Source organism: Schistocerca serialis, chromosome 5 (genome assembly GCF_023864345.2).
Source record: "Schistocerca serialis cubense isolate TAMUIC-IGC-003099 chromosome 5, iqSchSeri2.2, whole genome shotgun sequence".
NCBI classification, from domain to species: Eukaryota; Metazoa; Arthropoda; class Insecta; order Orthoptera; family Acrididae; genus Schistocerca; species Schistocerca serialis.
The window spans coordinates 54,433,110-54,456,721 of NC_064642.1; the positions used below are offsets into that span (position 1 = coordinate 54,433,110).

At 37.1% G+C, this 23,612-nt stretch overlaps 2 protein-coding genes across 6 annotated transcripts in view; one reads left to right on the forward strand and one right to left on the reverse strand.

The window, feature by feature from the left end:
* LOC126480948 (ras-specific guanine nucleotide-releasing factor RalGPS2) overlaps positions 1–5,486 on the reverse strand; it is a 365,602-nt gene extending 360,116 nt beyond the window's left edge. For 2 of the 4 annotated variants that reach the window (XM_050104372.1, XM_050104371.1), the window contains exons 1-2: positions 5,398–5,444; positions 4,965–5,072 (exon numbers count right to left, since the gene is read on the reverse strand). The gene's annotated coding sequence lies outside the window, so the exon portion shown is untranslated. Of the gene's footprint in view, positions 1–4,964; positions 5,073–5,397 lie in introns of all 4 variants that reach the window. The other 2 variants (XM_050104370.1, XM_050104373.1) reach the window with 2 other exon arrangements.
* A 201-nt stretch (positions 5,487–5,687) lies between these two features.
* LOC126481477 (prefoldin subunit 2-like) lies at positions 5,688–21,064 on the forward strand. 2 transcript variants are annotated; one of them, XM_050105256.1, is made up of 2 exons: positions 5,688–5,906; positions 19,775–21,064. In XM_050105256.1, exon 2 carries the CDS (start codon positions 19,783–19,785, stop codon positions 20,272–20,274), a length of 492 nt encoding a protein of 163 aa, XP_049961213.1. In that variant the 5' UTR covers positions 5,688–5,906; positions 19,775–19,782; the 3' UTR covers positions 20,275–21,064. The 2 variants fall into 2 exon arrangements, with proteins under 2 accessions (XP_049961213.1, XP_049961212.1); XM_050105255.1 differs by having other exon boundaries at positions 5,688–5,877.
* Positions 21,065–23,612: the final 2,548 nt, after the last annotated feature.

A 23,612-nucleotide genomic window follows, 5' to 3' on the forward strand; every position in this document is an offset into this window, starting at 1 on the left:
TCGCAACAAACTGTTGCCTCATCAGGAAAGAGGGAAGGAGAGGGAAAGACTAAAGGATGTGGGTTTTAAGGGAGAGGGTAAGGAGTCATTCCAATCCCGGGAGCGGAAAGACTTACCTTAGGGGGAAAAAAAGGACGCGTATATGCTCGCGCACACACACACATATCCATCCACACATATACAAACACTAACTCGGAAACGGCGCAACGTATTGAATTTCTTTCTTAACATTTATGTCTCACTACAACCTGCCCTGTAACATCCCTACAATTATTTCACATATTTTCTGACCACCCTGTATGCGCTACACAGGCATGCTTTGCAGGCACAAAGATAAATACTGGCGCCAAAACCTCTGCGTCAGTAAATAAATAAAAGAAAAAAAAAGGTGGAAGACGAGCTTTTTTTCTCCGCTCCGAGTTTCGACCACTGCACTTTCATACATTATCCAACGAAGTAAATAAAAATTCCGTATTATCTTCGAATGTAGCAGCATTTCAATTTACTACGAAAATCCGACTGGCAAGACTGGGATGTTTGTCAATATGGCCAACTCTACGTTCTGAATTTTTTCCTACCTGTGAGAAGTGATGGTTGCTAATAGGAACTTTTATGAATTGTGAATCACATGCAGTATTGTCTTCACCATAAGAATAATACGAATATAAACATTTTGCCATGTATTCTTTCATGTTTGCTGCTATCTCATTTAAATCCTGTCTGCCTAATAAACTACGAAACTAGAGTGAGACAACAGCAAACGCGGAAGAATATACATATCATGTCATGTTTATATTCGTATTATTCTTATGCCTAATAGTGCTACAGTCAGAAATGAAGCACGGCAATTGACTAGATTTTTAAATCTAAGATGACTAATTTCTGTGCAGAATGTAATGTACTAAAGAGGCGTCTGCAAAGATTTTCAAACGGAGAAAAATTTTCGCTAAACTCATGTTCAGAACATTATCCATCATACGCAGTCTATTATTTGGTTTTTGTTGATCATTATCAAAGAAAGCAGCAGTGTAAGTAACAACAAATAGCAGTCTCTTGCCATGGTTTCGCTAATGAGACAATTCCTGTCTTTTTTTATTGTAAGCGGCGGAAGTGCGCACAAAAGCAAGCCGTGCCGCGAGCGGCGACAGGCCGTAAACACTCATTATCAGAATGCGACAAACAATGCACAGTACAGTAATGCATTTTCAGCTGAGTGACGTAAATGGACACAGGCAGACAGTGTTTGTTGGTAATGAGGATCACACTGTGGCTAAACATGCCTTGGTGCACGGCCAGCACATCTTGGCACAGTGTTACACCGTCCGGGTTATCTGGATACTTCCCACTAACACCAACCTATCCAAACTCCAGAGATGGGAACTTGCTCTTCAATATATCCTCTCTTCCCGTTATCCACCAGGCCTCAATCTCCGCTAATTTCAAGTTGCCGCCACTCATACCTCACCTGTCATTCAACAACGTCTTTGCCTCTGCACTTCCGCCTCGACTGACATTCTTTCCATAAGCAGTAGGGAAGTAGTGGCAATTGTGAACCCTCAAACTGCTACAGGGCGAACATATAAGTTATCCAGTCCAGAAATTTTGACGTGCAACAGACTGATTAGTTCGAAGTATGAAGAAGTGCACTAATAGGATGCCTATTTGTAAATAATAGTACTCACTAACTGAATTTAGGTCTGATCTCAGGTATTCATCTTTCTGTGTTTTTTTTATTTATTTTTTTAAGTTTTCATTTTGTATTTATTAATTACAGAAGCATAAAACATATGTTCTTTTATCAATTATAAGTTATTTTTAATTTCCACATTTTACAACAACATACAGCTAGGGGGAAGTAGGCCTAATATCTAAAATACATTAGTATTTACGAATTTTTAAAGCACCACCCTTAACGTAAAATTGGTTATGATAGTGATCCCATGCTCATCCCAAGTTGAAAGTTTCAGAATATGTAGATGTAAAGTGTATCTTCCACAAATATTTTTTTGAGAATTTTAAAAATAACAGTTTTTTAAAATTCGGTAAATTCAACAATATTGTTTTTTTAAACAATTTGTGTATATATATTAAACTAATGATGTTTGGTATCGTTAAAAGCTCTTTAAAAGAACTTTCCAATGAAGTAAATTTTATTGTTCTATCTTAATTAGAACATAAGTTGTAAAGAAAACAACATTGTTCTGTGCGTAAAAAATTTGCCATCTTTTCAATTTTTGAAGGTCCATTACTTGGTAACTTTTTGTCAGAAAAATGTGAAAAATTTTTTGTCATGATTTATGAGTAATATACGCATACTTAGTTTCAAAAAAATCTGAGAGGGTCAGGTTGTAGCACTTGTTGATTTGACATGGAATTCCCCGTTGCTGTTGTGGTCTTCAGTCCTGAGACTAGTTTGATGCAGCTCTCCATGCTACTCTATCCTGTGCAAACCTCTTCATCTCCCAGTACCTACTGCAGCCTACATCCTTCTGAATCTGCTTAGTGTATCCATCTCTTGGTGTCTCTCTACGATTTTTCCATCCACGCTGCCTTCCAGTACTAAATTGGTGATCCCTTGATGCCTCAGAACATGTCCTACCAACCGATCCCTCCTTCTAGTCAAGTTGTGGCACAAACTCCTCTTCTTAGTTATGCGATCTACCCATCTAATCTTCAGAATTCTTCTGTAGCACCACATTTCGGAAGCTTCTATTCTCTTCTTGTCCAAGCTATTTAGCATCCATGTTTCACTTCCATACATGGCTACACTCCATACAAATACTTTCAGAAATGACTTCCTCACTCTTAAATCTATACTCGATGTTAACAAATTCCACTTCTTCAGAAACGCTTTCCTTGCCATTGCCAGTCTACATTTTATATCCTCTCTACTTCGACCATCATCAGTTATTTTGCTCCCCAAATAACAAAACTCCTTTACAACTTTAAGTGTCTCATTTCCTAATCCAATTCCCTCAGCATCACCCGACTTAATTCAATTACATTCCATTATCCTCATTTTGCTTTTGTTGATGTTCATCTTATACCCTCCTTTCAAGACACTGTCCATTCCGTTCAACTGCTCTTCCAAGTCCTTTGCTGTCTCTGACAGAATTACAATCTCATCGGCGAACCTCGAAGTTTTTATTTCTTCTCCATCGATTTTAATACCTACTCCAAACTTTTCTTTCGTTTCCTTTACTGCTTGCTCAATATACAGATTGAATAGCATTGGGGAGAGGCTAAAACCCTGTCTCACACCCTTCCCAACCACTGCTTTCCTTTCATGTCCCTCGACTATTATAACTGCCATCTGCTTTCTGTACAAATTGTAAATAGCCTTTCGCTCCCTGTATTTTACCCTCGCCACCTTCAGAATTTGAAAGAGGGTATTCCAGTCAACATTGTCAAAAGCTTTCTCTAAGTCTACAAATGCTAGAAACATAGGTTTGCCTTTCCTTAACCTTTCTTCTAAGATAAGTCGTAGGGTCAGTATTGCCTCACATGTTCCAACATTTCTACGGAATCCAAACTGATCTTCCCTGAGGTCGGCTTCTACCAGTTTTACCATTCATCTGTAAAGAATTCGTGTTAGTATTTTGCACCTGTGACTTATTAAACTGATAGTTCGGTAATTTTCACATCTGTCAACACCTGCTTTCTTTGGGATTGGAATTATTATATTCTTCTTGAAGTCTGAGGGAATTTCGCCTGTCTCGTACATCTTACTTATGAGATGGTAGAGTTTTGTCAGGACTGGCTCTCCCAAGGCTGTCAGCAGTTCTAATGGAATGTTGTCTACTCCCGGGGCCTTGTTTCGACTTAGGTCTTTCAGTGCTCTGTCAAACCGATCTATTAATAATAAATGGTGATCTAATAATGCTGGCTTATTTTAAAGGAACATAACATTAAAAATCAGTGGCAAAAAAATGGAAAACTGAGCCCACTATATGTAATTTTAATCAAGTGACTTATGCCAATCATGGCTCATTCAATTGTTACATGATGTAGCTTTATTTGTAGGAGAAATCTCAGATATTTATCTTGAGAAAATTTACTTGCTTTGTCATGCGAGTTTCCCTCTGGAAGAATACAGATGATTGGGCACCTACTATTAGCAGCTATGTCACATTTGATAGTGAGCCTGCCCCCACTGAATTTACAAGAGAGTAACTGCTTCTCAGTAAATTAGCTCGAGGCAAAACAATTGAACTTCACAGTTGGTAATAGAAACAGGACTTACTGTCACTTGCTGATTGGCCCCAGATTCTTGTGCTCATTAATCCCGTGTTTTGTTTCTTTTATGGATTATTGGAGCAGTAATGGAATTACTGAACGAAAAAGATAATTATGTGTAAAAAGTCTTGTTCTATTATGAGGAACATAATAATGAACAGTATGACACAAAACCTGAGGATCTAGTTACAGATCTCATCAAAATTGGCAATGCAATACCAAGAGCAGAGCGAGCAATGGAATAATATGACATACATTCCCTAGACCTCCGTGATCAAGTTGTAGGTTTTTTTTTAAATTTAAAATTGTATGCAGCTCAACTGCATTGGTGTAGTTGACGCAATCAGTATTTGTGGGTAACAGATAAAAGCATTCCACAGGCATCATCTAACTGCAGCAGGAACGCAAGTGAATACAAGGCCTAAGCTACATGGCACTTAAAAGACGTCTATGCTAGCAGAAACTGGCAATAAATTACGCTCACATAGCATGGAAGGCGTTGATCTGAGATGTCTACTGAAGCCAGGAAGTGTCTAAAATGCAATAAAGAAACCTTTGAAAAATGTGGAAAATTAAGTTGTCAGCTTAACACAAACATTAAAGTATGTTGCCATAAATGATGCAGATTCACTACCCATAGAAGAAAATCAGGGAGTTAATAAAGAACAGACTTCTTGTTAATCATCCCTGTATAATATACAGGATAGAGACAAAGATGTAATACTTACTGTAGAATATGCAAAAGATATTTTAGAATACCTCAGGGCACTTGAGGTAAAATATCCATTGAGGGCAAACTTCCTGTGTGGCGATTCTGTGTATATTTGCGGTAATCTCTAAACAAAAAATTAAATATTAGAAATAGAATGCCAGATCTTGAGGACCGTGGATTTCATTTCATCTGGCGAAAAAGCACGCAATATCTCTTAATTTAGCGTCACCCTCTTCTGCACACGTCTAGGTTGTTAGACTACAAAATTAAAATTGTAGGCGGCATGATTCCGTACAAATTTTACATATACGCCGGATTCTCACGAAATAATTTTTTAAAAGCAGCTTTTTTACGGAAACGACAAATTCTAATAACTATTTAAGTCTGTAAGTAAGAAGGAACTAAATATGTCACAAACTGGAACGTTAAAGGCACTGAAGATCACCAACCTTTCGTATTCTCCCGGTAATATCCAAACACGCCCAACTACAACAACATTCCACTAACTCAAATTTGACAAACTATCTGTCAGTTGTTTCGCATGTCTGTTATCGCTGATAAACACAGGTTGGTAAATAACATGAGGCAAATATTTGAATCTGAATTTTTGTTTTATCAAACTTTGAATGTTTATCAAAAACTTGACCGTGGTTTTTTTCTTTAATATCACGCAAAATTATAGCGTTAGTCGCAATAAAATCTTGCGACAGATATTTAAGCTAAGAGCATCAAACATATATCAAAATATCTGTGGACTGCGCAACTAAGCAAGCGTGTTTTCGTTGAATTTATGATCGTAGTGGTGTTTCTAGTTTGCTAGTTAATGAACGTAATTTATTGATTATGGTTTTTGCTCGATAATTGTAATTTCGCACAGCACATTTGTAAGGAACTATTTGCTGAAACTGCTCCCGGTTTCTCAGATTTCAGTAAGTGACCTAGACTGAAAATTTTTGAGGTTAGGTGGTATAATCAAATTTTATTTTTTGTAATTACTTGATATATTTTGTATTTTTCTGTCTTTTACATTACAATGTGTGAGCTTAGGATACACCTTGAAGTAGATATACTTAGCGCTTGTTAGCCGGATGTTTCTTATTTACGGGAATAAAAAATATGCCGGCCGTAGTCAAAAATGTCACTGCAGGAAATGCAACTTGTTGCAGTTTTTACCGCATTGATTTGTTTTGAGAACAATCCCTGATTTCACACACCCCTCATCTACGGTTTGAGAATAAGATGAGATCATTTCCAATCATTCTTGTTTTCTATTTGTTGGGTGACAGAACATCGTACTGTCTCTTAATTTGATTTTGAAAGATCGTTTTGCGATTTATCGGTGTATTGATGTTAAGCAGTTTGCCTTAACAAGAGGTGATGTAGCAGGGATACTGAGGATACAGTTTATAAATAAGAAAAAAGTACGTTCAGGTTCATAGTGAAATGAATTTTTGCAAGATTAACAGATTATGCTCGAAATTTGCTCCTCCGATGTAGAATATCTGCAATACATAAATAACGTTTTCATATTTTTTAAATGTTCTTCTCTCTACATGACTTATATTTATTTTTCTGCTTATATTTATTTACATATAAACGCACATCAAAATATTATAATTCTTAAATCCCTTTGTGTTGTAGAATCTGTCAAGCAGAAATGAGAGATGTTTGCATTTTAAATTTAATTTTGCCTGCTAACCACATTTAATTTACTGTAGACATATTCAAAGATTTGTTGCTGTAGTGATTTACACTTTCCTGTGCCAGAGTAAGATTTTTTCCTGCATAGGGAAGTCAGTTTTGTTACTGCTATATTTGTGTTTAAATTGAGTGTACTTATCAGTGACAAACTTCACGTGTATTATGAGTCTGTTGTCAGTGAGCTACAAAGCTCAAATAGGCCTAATTGCCAAATTTTGATGGTGTGCACTAGATATTCTGCTTGTACTATATAGTTAGTGTAATGAATACTTTATGTATAATACAAAACACTGTATTAGAATGTAGAATATTAACAGATGGTTGCTGGTTTGGCTCTCAGTCCGAATACTTGTTTGATGCATTTCTTCACTCGACATTAGTCTTATTGTGTGCAAGCCCCTTCATCTCTGCATAATGGCTGGAACCTGCAACTACTTGAACATGCAACTACTTGAACCTGCTCACTCTACCCGCCAGTATTGACATATCCAAAGTAAACTCACTTTGTGTCCTATTCATTGCCAAAATCAGGGGTCATAGGAGAACCAATGTCATAGGTTTTAACTGTGAAAAGCAATCCATTGCTTTGTCATTTCTGAAGTTACTCATCTTTAAGAAAGTAAGTCTTCATTGCTCAAAAATGTGCTGTAAGGATACTTCGCACTAACACCAACCTGTCAGAACTCCAGAGATGGGAACTTGTCCTTCAATATATCCTCTCTTCTCGTTACCCACCAGGCCTCAACCTCCGCTAATTTCAAGTTGCCGCCGCTCATACCTCACCTGTCATTCAACAACATCTTTGCCTCTGTACTTCCGCCTCGACTGACATCTCTGCCCAAACTCTTTGCTTTACGGATGTCTGCTTGTGTCTGTGTATGTGCGGATGGATATATGTGTGTGTGTGTGTGTGTGTGTGTGTGTGTGTGTGTGTGTGTGTGTGTGTGTGTGTGTGCGTGCGTGCGTGTGTGCGCGCGAGTGTATACCTGTCCTTTTTTCCCCCTAGATTAAGTCTTTCCGCTCCCGGGATTGGAATGACTCCTTACCCTCTCCCTTAAAACCCACATCCTTTCTTCTTTCCCTCTCCTTCCCTCTTTCCTAACGAAGCAACCGTTGGTTGCGAAAGCTTGAATTTTGTGTGTATGTTTGTGTTTGTTTGTGCGTCTATCGACATGCCAGCGCTTTCGTTTGGTAAGTCACATGATCTTTATATATATGATTGTATGTGGTTTTGAATCTGGTTTTGGTCTCGAGTTTGTGAAGTGTAGTTTCTTTTTTAAGGTTTCTCACAGTTATAGTGTCTGTTTCTAGAGATTAGTCTGGTTGTTATTTTGAAGCATCTGTTAGGAGGCCGATAACCCTTTATATCTTCTCTGAACATTCTGTAGAAATTTCTCGGGCTATTTCTCTTGAAGTCTTTCTCAATTTCATTTAATTTACTTTAGTCATATATCCTTTTTGTTTTTGTTTTTTTATATATTTTGAGGACTGTTTCCAGACTTCGTGGAAATCCTGCTATGTTTCTGTTATTCTCTTACTGTTAAACTTCTTCCATGCGTGGATCTTCATTCAGTAGCATGGTTACAGCTTGTGTTCTGCCATCTATTTCTCACACTACACCAATACCAGAACCATTAGTGACAAAACACTAACCAATCAGGGCCTTGCACAAGGAACAAGCCCAAAATTTAGTTGAAATGTATTACATGGACATACTGGACAACACAATAATGTTGCAATAGACCTTTAACATCATCAGTATGGTGGACATAGAAGCCTAGAAAATTGAGCAATGGATTATGTCACCAGTAACTCAAAAACATTACTAAAAGAATGCTAGCAAACTAATGTGCCCTCTGAGAGAACAGAGTTTTGGCAAAGTGCACTTACAGTGTCTGCAGCTGTTGTGTTGCATACCGATATTGGCAGCAGCTTGCATGTTGAACAGTGGTAACTGAATACAATGACTTAATGAGTCGGTTGCTGGTATCAAGTCATAATCTTCATTCAATATTAGAGAAGGAAAGTTGCTACTCACCATATAGCAGAGATGCTGAGTCGCAGATAGGCGCAACAAAAAGATTCTCACAGTTATAGCTTTTGACCATTAAGGTCTTTGTCAGCAATACACACACACATGCAACTCGCACAGACGACTGCAGTCTCAGGCAACTGAAACTGAGACTGCCGTCGTGTGTGCGAGTTTTTTTTCTTTTTCTTTTTGTGTGTGTGTGTGTGTGTGTGTGTGTGTGTGTGTGTGTTGTTGTTGTTGTTGTTGTTGTTGTTGTTGACAAAGATCTTAATGGCTGAAAGTTATAATTGTGATAATCTTTTTGTTGTTCCTATGTGCTACTCAGCATCTCTGCTATATGGTGAGTAGCAACTTTCCTTCTCTAATATTGTTAGATTCCTTCCTGGATTTTCCGTTGTTTGATTTCATAATCTTCATTCGTAATTTCCTGTTGTTCGTAAACCAAGTAAGCTAGTATCTCGTTTGTTATGATAGAAATTAACTGTGTCATCAGAATTTGTGGCAAAATATGAAGTAAGACGTACATGTAGGTTTCTGCAGTGATGAATGTAAATGAAACTTCTTGGCAGATTAAAACTGTGTGCCAGATGGGGACTTGAACTTGGGATGTTTGCCTTTCTGTGCAATTGCTCTACCAACCAATCACGACCTGTCCTCACAGCTATACTTCTGCTAGTATCTCGTCTCCTCTCTTCCATATGTCACAAAAGTTTTCCCACATACCTTGTGGGACTAGCGCTTCTGGAAGGAGGATATTATATTATGGACGTGGCTTAGCCACAGCCTGGGCATGTTTCCAGAATAAATTTTCTGGAGACTGAGAGGTTTATGTCCATGAATCAGCATGGTTTTACAAAGCACTGCTTACGAGAAACTCAGCCTGCCCTTTTCTCACGATATACAGCCATCTATAATGAGGGGCAATAGGCAGATTCCATATTTAGAGATTTCCGGAAAGCATTTGTCACACTGTCCCATTGCAGGCTGTTAATGGTTCAAATGTCTCTGAGCACTATGGGACTTAAGGCTTTTAATGATGGTACAAACATATGGAATAAGTTCACAGATACATGAGCGGCTCAAAGATTTCTTAAGTAGTAGAACCCATTATTTTGTCCTCGACAGCGAGTGCTCATCAGAGAGAGACAAGGATATTGTCAGGAGTGCCCCAGCGAAGTGTGATAGGACTGCTGTTCTTCTCTATATACATAAATGATTTGGTGGACAGGGTGGACAGCTGTCTGCAGTTGTTTGATGGTGATGCTGTGGTATACGGTAAGGTGTCAAGGCTGAGTGGCTGTAGCAAGATACAAGATGACTTAGACAAAATTTGTAGTTGGTTTGATGAACGGCAGCTAGTCCGAAATGTGGAAAAATATAAGTTAATGCATATGAGTAGAAAAAACAAACCTGTCATGTTTGGATACAGAATAAGGAGTGTACAACTTGACAGTCACATTGTTTAAATATCTGGGCGTAATGTTGCTAAGTGATATGAAATGGAACGAGCATGTGAGAACTGTGGTAGGGAAGGTGAATGCTCGACTTGAGTTTATTGGGAGAGTTTTAGGAACTCGCTGCTGCAGTTTCCAAAAGACTTATTCTTTCTAATGAGAGTTCAGCATTGAAAGAGGAATTGGCCAAAAGATTCTATCTTGCTGCTATTCTGAGCAGTCCTTGGCAAATTTATCAGAGCTCTAAACTGGGAATAAGGAGATATAATTAGTGTTAATGTTGCGTATCTATACCATCTTTCTTTTACTGACAGTGTTGTGTTTGCATCTAGTGCAAATAAACTTCACCGACTACTGTAATGGTTGAAGTTAGATATCAGTATGTATTGTTTACACAAGCCGTCTTACGGTGTATGGTGGGGGTACCTCTGCTACTACTAAAATTTTCCTCTTTCTCTGTTCCATTCACAAATGATGTATCGGAAGAACAACTGTACATGTGTGTTGTAATTTTCTGATTATGGTCATTTCATGAGATATGTGTGGGATGAAGTAATAGGTCGCGTGACTCTTCTTTGAATGTGTGCTCTCAGAATTTCAATGGTAACCCTTTCCATAACACACAACACCATTGTTGTAGTTAATGCCATTGGAGTTTGTTGAACACCTCCATAGCACTCCCACTCTGATTAAACTATCCTGTGACAACACATCACTCTCTGTTTTGTAGACAAATCTAAGGAAAAAAATCATATCACAAAACCAATAGCAAATAGGCTATCTGATCATGACATGCATATCTTATGTTAATTGTTGAAATTTGTCAGAATATAAAATCTATTAAATCTGAGTACAGGAGGCTAATAAATCAGTCAAAAACTGTGAATTTTAGGAGATGGCTCAAACTCATGAATTTTGGATGGATGGTTTAATACTTCTGATTCAAATGGAAATTGGAAAGCATTGATTAATAAAGTTACTTGCTCATTTGCAAATTGTTTCCCACTGAAGATAACTCAAATCAAATAGAAGTATAAAAATAAACCATGGATTGCACAAGGAATAAAGATATCATGGGACAAAAGGAGACTATATTTACTATCTAGGAACAGCTCTGATGTTAGTATTGTGATGCATTACAAAGAATACTGCAAAAATATTGAAACAAGTAATCCAGAAATGTAAGCAGGTCATTCCATGTCAGTTCAACCAGGGGCTCCAGCTCATAGTCTGAGATTTGACTGAAATTCAGTACACTAATTCTACCATGTGTGGAACACTCGTGTACAAAGTATTAGTTTCCCCTGCCAATTAGTTCCAGAATTATGACTTGTGAAAGAAGGTGGCGTGACCCGGAAATTGCAACCCGCATCTGGCAATCTATCTTCAGACCCAACTTCAGGTCTTAATAACTTTGGAACTATTCCAAACTGTCCAGTGAAATTTTTACAACCCACTAACATCCATTTAGAGAATTTAGAGAACACACTCCATGAATCAAAACACCAACAACATATTTATGAGGGAAAATAAAAAAGTTCCAAAATGTGATTTAAAAAATGTAATACGTTAAAAGGTACATATTGTAGACTAATAAATAAGGAAAATTGGTATACAATGCTTTTTGTAAATAATGTTGTATTTTTTAACATAAATTTACCAACACATTTGAAATGGAAATTTTATTTATGTGTATTCCCTGTTTTGACTTGTGGTTGTGAGACATAGGTTTTAAATGCCAAAACCAGAGGGTGTCAGTCAGAGGACTTGGGGCATGTGAAGGCATACTAGAAGAAACTGAAACACAAACAAATTGAAAGTAAATAGCATTGTGGGAGTTGTCACTGTAATGAAAATGAAATGGAGTGTAATGAAATATGTAACCAGGCAAGTGGATTGTTGACAGACCAAGGAAGTTATTTGCTGGATGACAGTATATAAGAACAGCCAGAGACAATGACCTTGTTTATTCTAGTGAGCCTATATCCAGAAGTCAATCTTTGATGATGTGCAGGGTTTCTGTTAAGACAACACTTATTTTTCCATTATGTTGAAGTTAGAAAAGGTGGTTTTCATTTTGAATGTAGAAAATGTTATTACCATTGTAAATTAAACTCATCATAAGTATCTGAGTTGTTGTCTCAGTGATGTAAACATTGTGGTAAATAATTGACAGTTTTTTCTCAGGTGATGTACTTAAAACATCATGGATTCTGTCATTAAGATCACTGTGTGTGTGTGTGTGTGTGTGTGTGTGTGTGTGTGTGTTGACAAGTCTGCCCAATCCCATTAAAACATTGTTGAAGGACGTTCTGTCATTTCATAGTGGTCCATCCACTGTTCTTGGAAATGCACTAACCAGTGTCAGCTGTCAATACCAGAGTGCAGAGGTGCGCTATATTTCATTCATAAGAGGTCTTTAACATTATCCTTTACAATAATGCTAAGTAAAAATAGTCACACCTTTAATGTTGAAACTACGTCTATATCTGTACTCTCCAAACCCCTTGAAGTGCAATTCAGAGGATACATCCCACTGTAGCAGTTATTAGAGCTTTTTCTATTCAATTCATGTATGGAGCAGGGGAAAAACAATACATAGTTTAAATGCCTCTTTGTGTACTGTAATTAATCTAATATTATATTTAGGGGGTTCTGGTATACACGTAGACTCATCATTTAAAGCTTGTGCTTGAAACTTTGTCATTAGACTTTCTCAGGACAGTTTCTGTCTATCTTAAAGAGTATGTCAGTTCAGTTCTTTCAACATCTCTGTGACACTCTCCCATGGGCCAGGCGAACTGTAACCATTTGTGCTGCCCTTCTCTGTATATGTTCATTATCTCCTAATAGTCTTACTTGGTACAGGTTCCACACACTTGCACAAGTGATTTGTGAGCAATCTCCTTTGTAGCCTGATTGCACTTCCCTAGAATTGTACCAGTAAACTGAAATCTGCTACCTGCTTGACCCACAACTGAGCCTCTGTGATTGTTCCACTTCGTGTACTTACTAAGTGTTACACCAAAGTATTTCTATGAGGTTACAAATTCCAACTGTGACTCACTAGTAATGTATTAATAGGATACTACGGATGCTACATGTTTTTGTTTTGTGAAGTGCACAGTTTTACATTTTTGAACATTTAAAGCTATTTGCCAGTCATTGCACCACTTTAAAATTTTATCAAGGTCAGACTGAATATTTGTGCAATTTTGTCCAGACTGTACTTCATTTAGATAACTGCGTGATCTGCAAGAAGTCTGAGGTTACTATTAATGCTGTCTGCAAGCTCATTAATATATAAAATGAACAGCAAGAAACCCAACACACTTCCCTGGGGTACACCTGAAGTTACTTCAATGTCTGCCGATGACTCTCCATCCAAGATAACGTGCCGCATCCTCCCTACCAAGAAATTGTGAATCCAGTCACACATTTCATCTGTTGCCCCTTCTGATGTTACCTTTGACAATAAATGTAGATGTGGTATTGTGTCAAATGCTTTACACAGATTGAGAAATACTGCATCTACCTGACTGCTTTGATCTGTGGCTTTCAGAATGTCAGATGAGAAAAGTGTTAGTCAGGTTTCACATGATCTATGTTGTTGAATTTCATGCTGGTTGGCATGTAGGAGTTCATTCTGTTCAAGATACCTCATTGTGTTTGAACTTCGAATATGGTCTAAGATTCTACAACAAACAAATGGGGAGGATTTTGGTCAGTAATTCTGTGGATCGCTTCTGCTACCTTTCTTGTAGACAGTGTGACCTGTGTTTTTTCCCAGCTATTAGGCACAAATTTTTGTTCCGTGGATCTACAATAGATTATAGTCAGAAGAATGGCTAACTCAGCTCTGAATGTGTGTAGAATCTGATAGGGATTCCATCAGGCCCAGATGCTTTGTTCGGTTTTAATGATTTCAGCTGTTTCTCAATGCCACTAACACTAACATCTGTTTCACTCATCTTTTTAGTGCTATGAGAACAAAATTGGGACAGCACTCCTGGATTTTCCTTTATGAAGGAACATTTGAAAACAGAGTTAAGGATTTCTGCTTTTGTCTTGTTACTCTCAATTTCAGTTCCTGTCCCATCCTTGGGTGACTGGACACTGTGGTGCCACTAACAGCCATTACTTATGAACAGAATTTAATTTCTTTGTGTCTTGTTAAAAATCATTTGACAGTATTCTGCTACAGTAGTAATTGAAGGCTTCACCCATTGTTCTCTTGGCCCCCAAAAGTATTTCATTCAGCATCTCTCTATTACAGCCCTATGCTGTGCTTTATACCTTTTATGCAGTCATCTGTTTCTTTAGACGTTTCATTACAGTGGCTGTATACCGTGGAGGATATGTCCCATTATGAACTGTTCTACTGGGTACATATCTATTCAATGTATTGTCAACTTTTCTTTTGAACTTTGGCCGTTGTTCCTCTACTTGCTCCTGCCATTACTAAAAGTTTCCAGTTCCTCATTGAGATATGACACTACAGTTTCTGTGACTAGTTTGCTGAACTTATAAATCTTTCTGCTTGTTTTAGTTGTCTTTTGTGATTTAGTATTCATTGTTACCATGACAGCCTCACGGTCACTGATATCAGTTTTGATGTGGACTTCTTCAAAGAAGCCAGGTCTGTTTGTTGGCATCAGATCTAGATATTTCCATCATGAATGGTGTTCTGAACTGTCTGTTCTAGGTAGTTTTCAGAGAAGGCTTTTAGAATCATTTCACAGGGTGTTGGTTCGCCCCCACTAACAAAATTGTAATTTTCCTCATTGATTGCTGGATAATTAAAGTTTCATCTGGTGATTATGAGTATGATTAGGGAATTTACATACAAGTGATGTGAGGTTTTCTCTGAAGTTTTCAGTTACATCAGGAGGAGAATATGGTGGTCAATACAAGGACCCTGTTATAATTTTATGCCTGCCCTTGATACCGAGTCTTGCTCGAATAGTGTCGCTTGCAGCTTCAGTTTCTCTCTCAAGGGATATTCGTTTCTAGGCTGTTGTGACAAATACATCATCTTCATTTCCCATTAATTTGTCCTTTTAATATACACATCAGTTTCCTTAAAAATCTCACTGCTATCTATTTCAGATTTCAGCCAGTTTCCTGTGCCTAGTATTATGTGAGCTTCCCTGATTTTCAAGAGCACTTCAAACTCTATCACTTTGTTCCGAATGATTCAGCAGTTTACTACTACAATTTTGATACTCTTGCTCATGGGGAGCATTCTTTTGGACCTTAACTTATGCTTACACTGACACTTAAACTTTAGGGTCTCCTATATTTGTTGTTATCTGGACTGGATGGTCAATCACCTAACCTAGAAAGCCATTGTGTGCACATCTAACCCTTTTAGAGGCAACCTACAGCTCTCAACCCTATGGCTCGACTCCAGTCAGTCTGTGAAATATTGTTGGTCTCCGATTCACTCCTTCCACTCGACTCACAACCAGGGGGCCGTGATAAATTCTGGAAATGATCCAAGTATGAGCTTAGAGCCCAGACAACAGGCATTGTTTGTTCCAACACGCATGACAATATACAGTTAGCTGCACCCAGTTTCCTCAATTGTGCCAGAATAGGCTTTTCAGTATGTTGAATGAGACGCTAAGGCATACACACTAATTGCACCTGGTATTCCTCTTGTCTCTTGTTACCATTTCCCTAATGGGAATCATTATGCACTGTACTTTTGAACTGCCAATGATTAAGAGATCTGTGCCCTTTTGCATCTGCTTCCTCTTGACACGGGACAAACCAGGTTTCTGCCGAACAGGTGAAGTGAATCCAACTGGCTGAGTTTCAGTTTCATTGAAAGACAGCACCTCGAACCTGTTTTGTTTTGGGGGATTGTAACAACACACTGATTCCTCCCTGGTCTCTGTCTTCCCTGTAGAGGATGCTTGGATGTGTTCCGTTGGAAAATAAAGACGTAGCAAATTTGTTGGTGTCGTACCATATGACTCTGTAATTTTCAGCGTAGTGAATGATTTCAATAGAGCTGCCAAAACCAGCATGAGCCTAGTAATTAATAATAATTTTTGTTAGTAAAAAAATTCACATGACTCATTCTTTCAACAAATCATAAGATGTTTTGAAACAGACCACAATTATGATAGTTCTACCATAAATTATCTCCAAAATTCAAGGGTGGTCATAATGCTCAAAAAGAAGCCTACCAATGTCATCTTAATCAGGATGAGGTCAGTCAAGAATAGCAATCTCATACTGCTCTATAAACCACCCATGCATTATTACCAACTTGTGCTAGTAGAAATATGTAACCCACCTCCCTCTCTCTATTCACAGGATGTAGCTGTTACACTAATTGGCTAAAAAAATTACTCGTTGTATAAGTAAACTGAACAGCATCAAGCCAACCACAGATTCTCTGAAGCATTCAAGTCAAGGGGAGAAGATCCAGCATTTTACCACTGAGGCACCTGAACACTGCAAGATAACTTTTAAACATTTATTTTAGGTCATTATTCTTCTGTCTAGTTGTGGCCTGCCACAATTCCTTATGTTGTGCCAACCTTTTCATCTCAGAGCAGCAGCTAAACTCTAAATCATCGGTTATTTGTTATGTATATTCTAATCTCTGGCTTTCTCTACAATTTTTGCCCTCTGTTGCTTCTTCTGGTACCTTGGAAGATATTCCCAAAGATCTTAATGATATGTAATCTCTTCTTCTAGTTTATTTTCCATATATACCTTTACTTGCTGATATTGTGGAAAATCTTATATGTTTTACCTCACTAGGTCTTCTAATTTTTAGCATGCTTCTGTAACATACATGTGAAACACTTTGATTGTATCTTTTCCCTCATTTTATTATTCATTTCCAGTTCTGTGCCTTCGAAATACATTTTCAGAAATGTCTTTGTCAGCTTCATCCCGAATTTTATACTAGTAGACTTCTTCTGATGTGGAATGCTCTCTTTGACTGTGCAAGTCTGCTACTTGTATCCACCTTGCTTTGTCCACAGCAGAATTTCTTCACTTCATGTACTACACGGCTCCCAAATTTGTTGCAGAGCTTGGTAATTATATCATTTCTGATGCTGCAGGATAATTTCATTTGCCTTGGATTTACTTTAAATCCATTTTCTGTGCCCAGTGAACTGTTATTCCCATTCGCAGATTCTTTTATTTTTACTCACTTTCACCGAGAACAGCAACGTCAGCAACAAATATTATCATTGATATCATTTCAGCCTGATTTTTAATTCCACTTTTGAACATTTCTTTTATTTCCTTCATTGTTTCTTTGACATATTTATTGAACAGTAGAGGAGAAAAACTCTTAACTCTCTGTCTTACGCCCTTTTTAATCTGATCACTGCTGTGTTCTTATGTTCTCTCTTGGTTCTTCTAAATATTTTGTGCTATTCTTGTTGTTCCATAGCAGTACCTGTTTTTTGAGGATTTCAGACATCTTGTTTCACTTCACATTCTCTAACACTTTCTCTAGAAAGCCTATGAAAGCATTTTGATTTTTCACAATTCATGTTTCTATTATTGTGTGTAATGTCAGAATAGCCTTTGCGCAGCTCTTATATTTTCTAAACCTAAATTCATTGTCATTTAACAGATAATCAGTTTTCTTTTCCATTCTTCTTTACATCATTATAGTCAGTAATTTGGATGCATAAGCTTCCAGACTGGTTGTCTTTGCTATCTCCGGGAATACTTGGTTGATATTCTTCTGAAAGTCATGTGCATTTTCCCAGCATTGTAGATTCTATACACTATCTTCAGTAATTGCTCATTTGGCACTTCCCACAGTAATTTCAGAAATCAGTAGGAATGTTACCTGCCCCCTTCTGCCATGTTTCATCCGAAAGCTTCCAAAGCTGTGTCAAATTCTGACTAATATTGGGTGGCCTATATGATCTCTCATGTTTTCTCAGTGCCCTTGGTTAATGTTGTGCTCTGGGGTGTACTGTTGAATTGTTGTTTCCCTTTTTGCAAAATATTTCTATGACTGAACTAATCATCATCTTCAGGTGCTGCGAGTTGTTCTGTTATGTGTACTCAGTCATACTGTGAAATATTGTTGATCTCTCACCACTACTTGTTGCAAGTTGTGTATTTGACTCCTGGTGCCCTCTACGCTCTTTGATGTTCTTTTTAGTTTTTCAGAGCCTGCACTGATATTCCATGCAATGCACATTCTCTCAACATTTCCCAGTTTTGGTTGAGAGATCTTAATAAACCAAGTGCCTGTCTAGTTGGAGTCCAGGCAGTGAGTGCACATAACAGCACAACTTACACCAACTGAAGGAGATTACTGGGTCGGAAACAACTCGGTTGTACACCCAGAAATACACCATGAATCCCCTGTGTCCTCCAATTCAACACACTTTCTATCTTCTATTACATTATCAGACAGTTCCTCCACTGTTTGAAGGCATTCAATGTATGTTTGCCATTTATGAACTCTCTTCTCTCAATTTAACATTGGAATTTCTTTTGCACTCAAAATGTTGTCGCCTTTACTTTTAATTCCCTAAGAGTCATTTTAATTTTGCAGCAATCATTTCACTTAGTTTCCTTGCCCTTCCTACTGATTTCATTCCTAAGTGACTTATATTTGAATCCATTATTTGTAGTTACTCATTGGTAACAAAATAAATAAAAATGGAAAATTAAATTTTGAAATAGTGTCTTGTTGTGAAACAGAGATACAGCAGGTACCAAAAATGAAGTAATTTACACTCACAAAACACACACACGAAATGAATAAACCACAGAATGAACTCTCATGCCACCTGATTGTATGTACAGTGGAGCATCTTGACTGATTTGAAAATTGAATAAACCATCCCTGTTTCTCCAAAGAATCACAAGATAAACACTCCTTTGTGAACTTGTATCATTCATGCATGGCCTCACAGTACCATAACCAGTGCATTATTTTGGAACAATGTTTATTCTATGATTTGTTATATTTTGATAAACCATCCCTGTTTCTCCAAAGAATCACAAGATAAACACTCCTTTGTGAACTTGTTTCATTTATGCATGGCCTCACAGTACCATAACCAGTGCATTATTTTGGAACAGTGTTTATTCTATGATTTGTTATATTTTGTGGAAAATGCAAATCAGTTTGTAGTTCAAACTTGCTAGTTGTGGAAGGCACAGCTTCTTCTGTCTTTCAACGGGTGTTAAAATGTGATTAGCGTCTTGGCTACAGCACTGTGCTATATCTATTAACAACAAAAATTGTGCATGGTCATTGTTCTGATGTTGGATGCTGCTTCCAGGTGTCAACAACTGGTTGATGCCAATATTGTATTCTGGGAAAAGGAGAAAAGGGGATTAAAAATACTTAAATGAATGGAGTGTAAGGCCTGTTGCTGTGGAGAATTCGCTCTATGTTTATGTACAGATAATATAACCAACAATGGAAAATTGTTGGTTTATCAAAGTGATTCTGTGAAGAGTGGAAAACGGGGGAGGGGGGGGGGGGGGGGTTAATGGAAAAATCCTATAGATACTACAGAAAATCATGTGCTCTGTTTTTTTTTTTTTCAAACATTAACTTCACTACTTTTAAAATTTCATGACTTTGATCAATTTCAAGTTACTCTCAACACATTCTTTTAATTTCAGTTAATAGTATGGCGACTACCAGTGATAATGCTCCAAAGAATAAAGGGAAACCATCCCTAACACAAGATGAAGTGATACAGAAGTTCCAGACATTAAGAAATGAACAACGTCAACTTGCTTTGAAGCTATCTGAGCTGGAGCAGGATCTGCACGAACACAATCTAGTCCTGGAAACTCTGAAAACTGCAGACCCAGCTCGACGTTGCTATCGACTAGTGAGTGGAGTCCTTTGTGAGATGACCGTAGCTGATGTCTGTCCTGTTGTACGCAACAACAGTGAACAGCTGACACGTTTGATAGCAACACTTAAGGAACAACTGGTCTCGAAAGGACGTGAACTGGTTGAGCACAAAGAACGCTACAACATCCGTATACGTGGAGCACCTGATGACCGTCCACCTCCTGGTTCAGAAGAAGAAAAACAAGGCACAGGAGCTGTGGGCAAAGAACCTTCTAGTGTTCTGGTTGGAGGTAGCAGTGATGCGGCCATTGTTAATTGAACATGTTAATATCTGTGAAATAAATGGTTAATTGTGAACTCATTAATTAAAAATTCCTATAGCTAAGTGGAAAACATTTAGTGAAATGGGCAGTGTATCATTCTCCAGAATAATCTAAAACCAATATTTTCTGCACTACTATGTTTAATTTTTAACTTGCTTTTTATACGCTAATGGAGAAAAGAGTGCCGAACACTTGTGCTTGTAACATACTCATAAGGTGGCATTATGTTACATATGACATATTTGTTCCATATTTTGTTAACATGTAACATTCTGAATTTAGGTTTTCTTATATCTTTCAGAGCAAAGCTATATATTTGATCATATTTGAAATCTACCTCACAAAAGAAATAATCCAGACATAACAATTTTGTTTTCTGTCCTGATTGTCAGATTTCTCATTTTTGAGTGTTCACTTATAAATTATAAATACTCATGATGTAATGCTTGAAGATAAATTTGTCAACTTTTCGTGATAATTCCTGACTCCTACCATCATTAACCCGTATCTGATTCATCACAAGTTATATATGTACTAAGTTTTCATAATGTAACACTGGTTAAGTATACAATGATGTTTTAAAGTGTGTTAAATGTATAACCATTCATCACAGTTTTATTTATTTGTGTATTTTTGTTTCAAGTTGACCTAAATACAAAACCAGACATACCAAACATAAATGCTTAAGGACTGAGTTACACAAACTGGTGTTAACTCCCTAGCTGACATGAAGAGTGTTTGAAAAGTCATAAAGTTTTACTATGGAAAATATCTTCCTTGCTGAAATTTATCTGCTTCTTTTTTTAAGTAAGGATTTCATCTCCCAAAAGTTTGGTTTTAATATCACAGTTCTTTAAAATGTATTGTGTTGTTGTAGGCAGTGTAACCTTGCGTTCTTCTGAATTTTGAACTACCTTCTTTTAGGGTGAAAATATTAGTTTAATATGTGGTTCTATATTTAAACAGTGTTTTGGAGTAATCTTGACCGTTCAGATCCAGTACATGGTAAGATGTCAATTTTATGTATCTCTCTCCTCGAAGTGACCACAACAGATATTTTCATCCTACAGAGTAATGTTATTAGGCTTCTGAGAACCCTGGTGTTGCTGGCAACATATTCTGGGCCCATTCTTGATCCAAAACATCAGGAAACTTGACACACTTTGCTGATTTTCAGAACTTCGCTACATGCACAAGTAAAGTTTATAGAATTGGTTCGAATTGCCATACATAAAACTCTTACATAAACTTGAAACGTTCACCATTCATTTTTTAAAACTAAAAATAACATAAATATCAAGAATTTTAACTAAGCATAACCAACTGGAAACACTATGTGAATTCCACATGAGAAAAAGTAGATACTTAAAAATAAGTTTGTGACTCTCAGTGAACTTAGTGTTCACTATAAAAAATAAAACTCTCATTCTAATAATCAGAAGAGCTTTACTTCAGATTTAACATGGGATTTACAACAAGTGCACACACTAAATGTGCTGACAATTCTAAGTTCAACACTAGCTAACAGGAAAATAAGGTCTACAGTCATGTCACACACTGAACGAGGAAAAATGTTCATAGCTGTCATCTAGGCATTTTCAGTATAAGCAACATGTAGGTGACCTTGCCACACACTAAACTCTACTCTGCTCAGGGAAGCACATCTTAATAAATGTCCAGTGAATAGTAATAGTTCCTTGGGCTATAATATAAATGAACCAATTCTTGCAGATCTTGTCCTAGCCAATCAGCATTCATAGTAGCATTTCACAGCTGAAAGATTTAAGATAAAAAAAGTATGTGCTATCATGATATAATTTTTTAAATTGATCATAGACTCAGAAAACTGGGTGAAGTTATCCAACCTCACCTCAAAACTGGGGCTATGTAACTTTATGGACCAATAAGTTTTTGCTACAAACCTTTATTCAATAAATCATTCCATCTACAGATTTACTTCTAATGTATAAATTGAAAAGGATAATTAGTTATCAATCCCTTCCTGTTATGTTGTTAGCATGTGATGGTATTCCATACTAATATCATAAATACGGAAGTAACTCTGCCTGTTACACTTTCACAACCAAACCATTGAACCAGTTTTGATGAAATTTGGTATGCAGGTAGCTTGAATGCTGCACATGGCACAAAAATTGCTTTGAATAATATAACACTAAATATAGAATAATAATTACTCTTTGAAAAAGCTATTTAGTCTTTGACTTTTGAACTGTATCTTACGTGTGTGATTGCTTTTATTGTTTAATATGTCCTACATAATAAGATTAAACATAATGAATACAATGAATATACAATCCTCTACGTGTTGAATCTATGCTTCCACAGTAGCATTAGTCGTAAGCTCATCACATTTTAGGCACTGAGTGTTACACGTCTGTTATAACTTCAGAGATGCTTGAAGACTCACAATGGTAGCAACATTTAAAGGTTGTAGAGCAAACAGAGAGTGTAGCACCCTTCCATATGGAAGCTTTTGGTGAGGCTGAATTTCATTATGATCTTGTATTTGACTGTGTAAATGATAAATTGGTCATCTTAGGGGCATGGATAGAAAATGTAGGCACCATACTGCATTGAAGTGGAAGGAGGAAATGGTTGGCATGTGTTGCTCTAGTAGTGAAATCTCAGATCCAGTACTAATTAAAAAATATAATGCACGACTGCAGATTCTACATACAGCAGAATAAGTAAAACATTCATTACCTACATTCCACAACTGCATATGTTTTAATACCTACATCTCTGCACTGTTATATACTCAGACATTTATAAATTACTAGCTTGTTTACTATTATTCACCATAACAAAACTACTGATATGCGGTGGCAGCCACAGGTAACAGCTAGTTTATTATAAATGTGAAAGTTTCTGTGTGAATATGTTTGTTACCCCCTCACGCTTAAACAGCTGGACAGACTTGGAAGAAATTTGATATGTGATTAGCATATACCCTGATCCAAACATAGACTACTTTTAAATTTTACAAGATTTTAAGAACATAACACGAAAAGTGGAAGAATAATTACTCTTATGAAAAGCTATTTACTCCTTGAATTTTGAACAGTGTCGTATTTGTGCAAGCGCTTTTATTGTTTAATATGTCCTACGTAATATGAATACAGTGATTATACAACCCTCAAAGTGTTTAATCTGTACTTCCTTGCAAGCCTTTTGCATTTTATCTGCTGAGCATCAGACGTAACTTATAGCTTCTGAGAAACTTGAAGTCTCATGATGACAATGTCATTTAAATGCTTTACGACAGAGAGGCATTGTGTCTTTACGTGTAGAACATGGTAGGCATTTAGTGAGG

Bases quoted from the DNA above. Each gene is read 5' to 3' on its own strand.
- LOC126481477 (XM_050105256.1), top strand. From the start codon at position 19,783: ATGGCGACTACCAGTGATAATGCTCCAAAGAATAAAGGGAAACCATCC.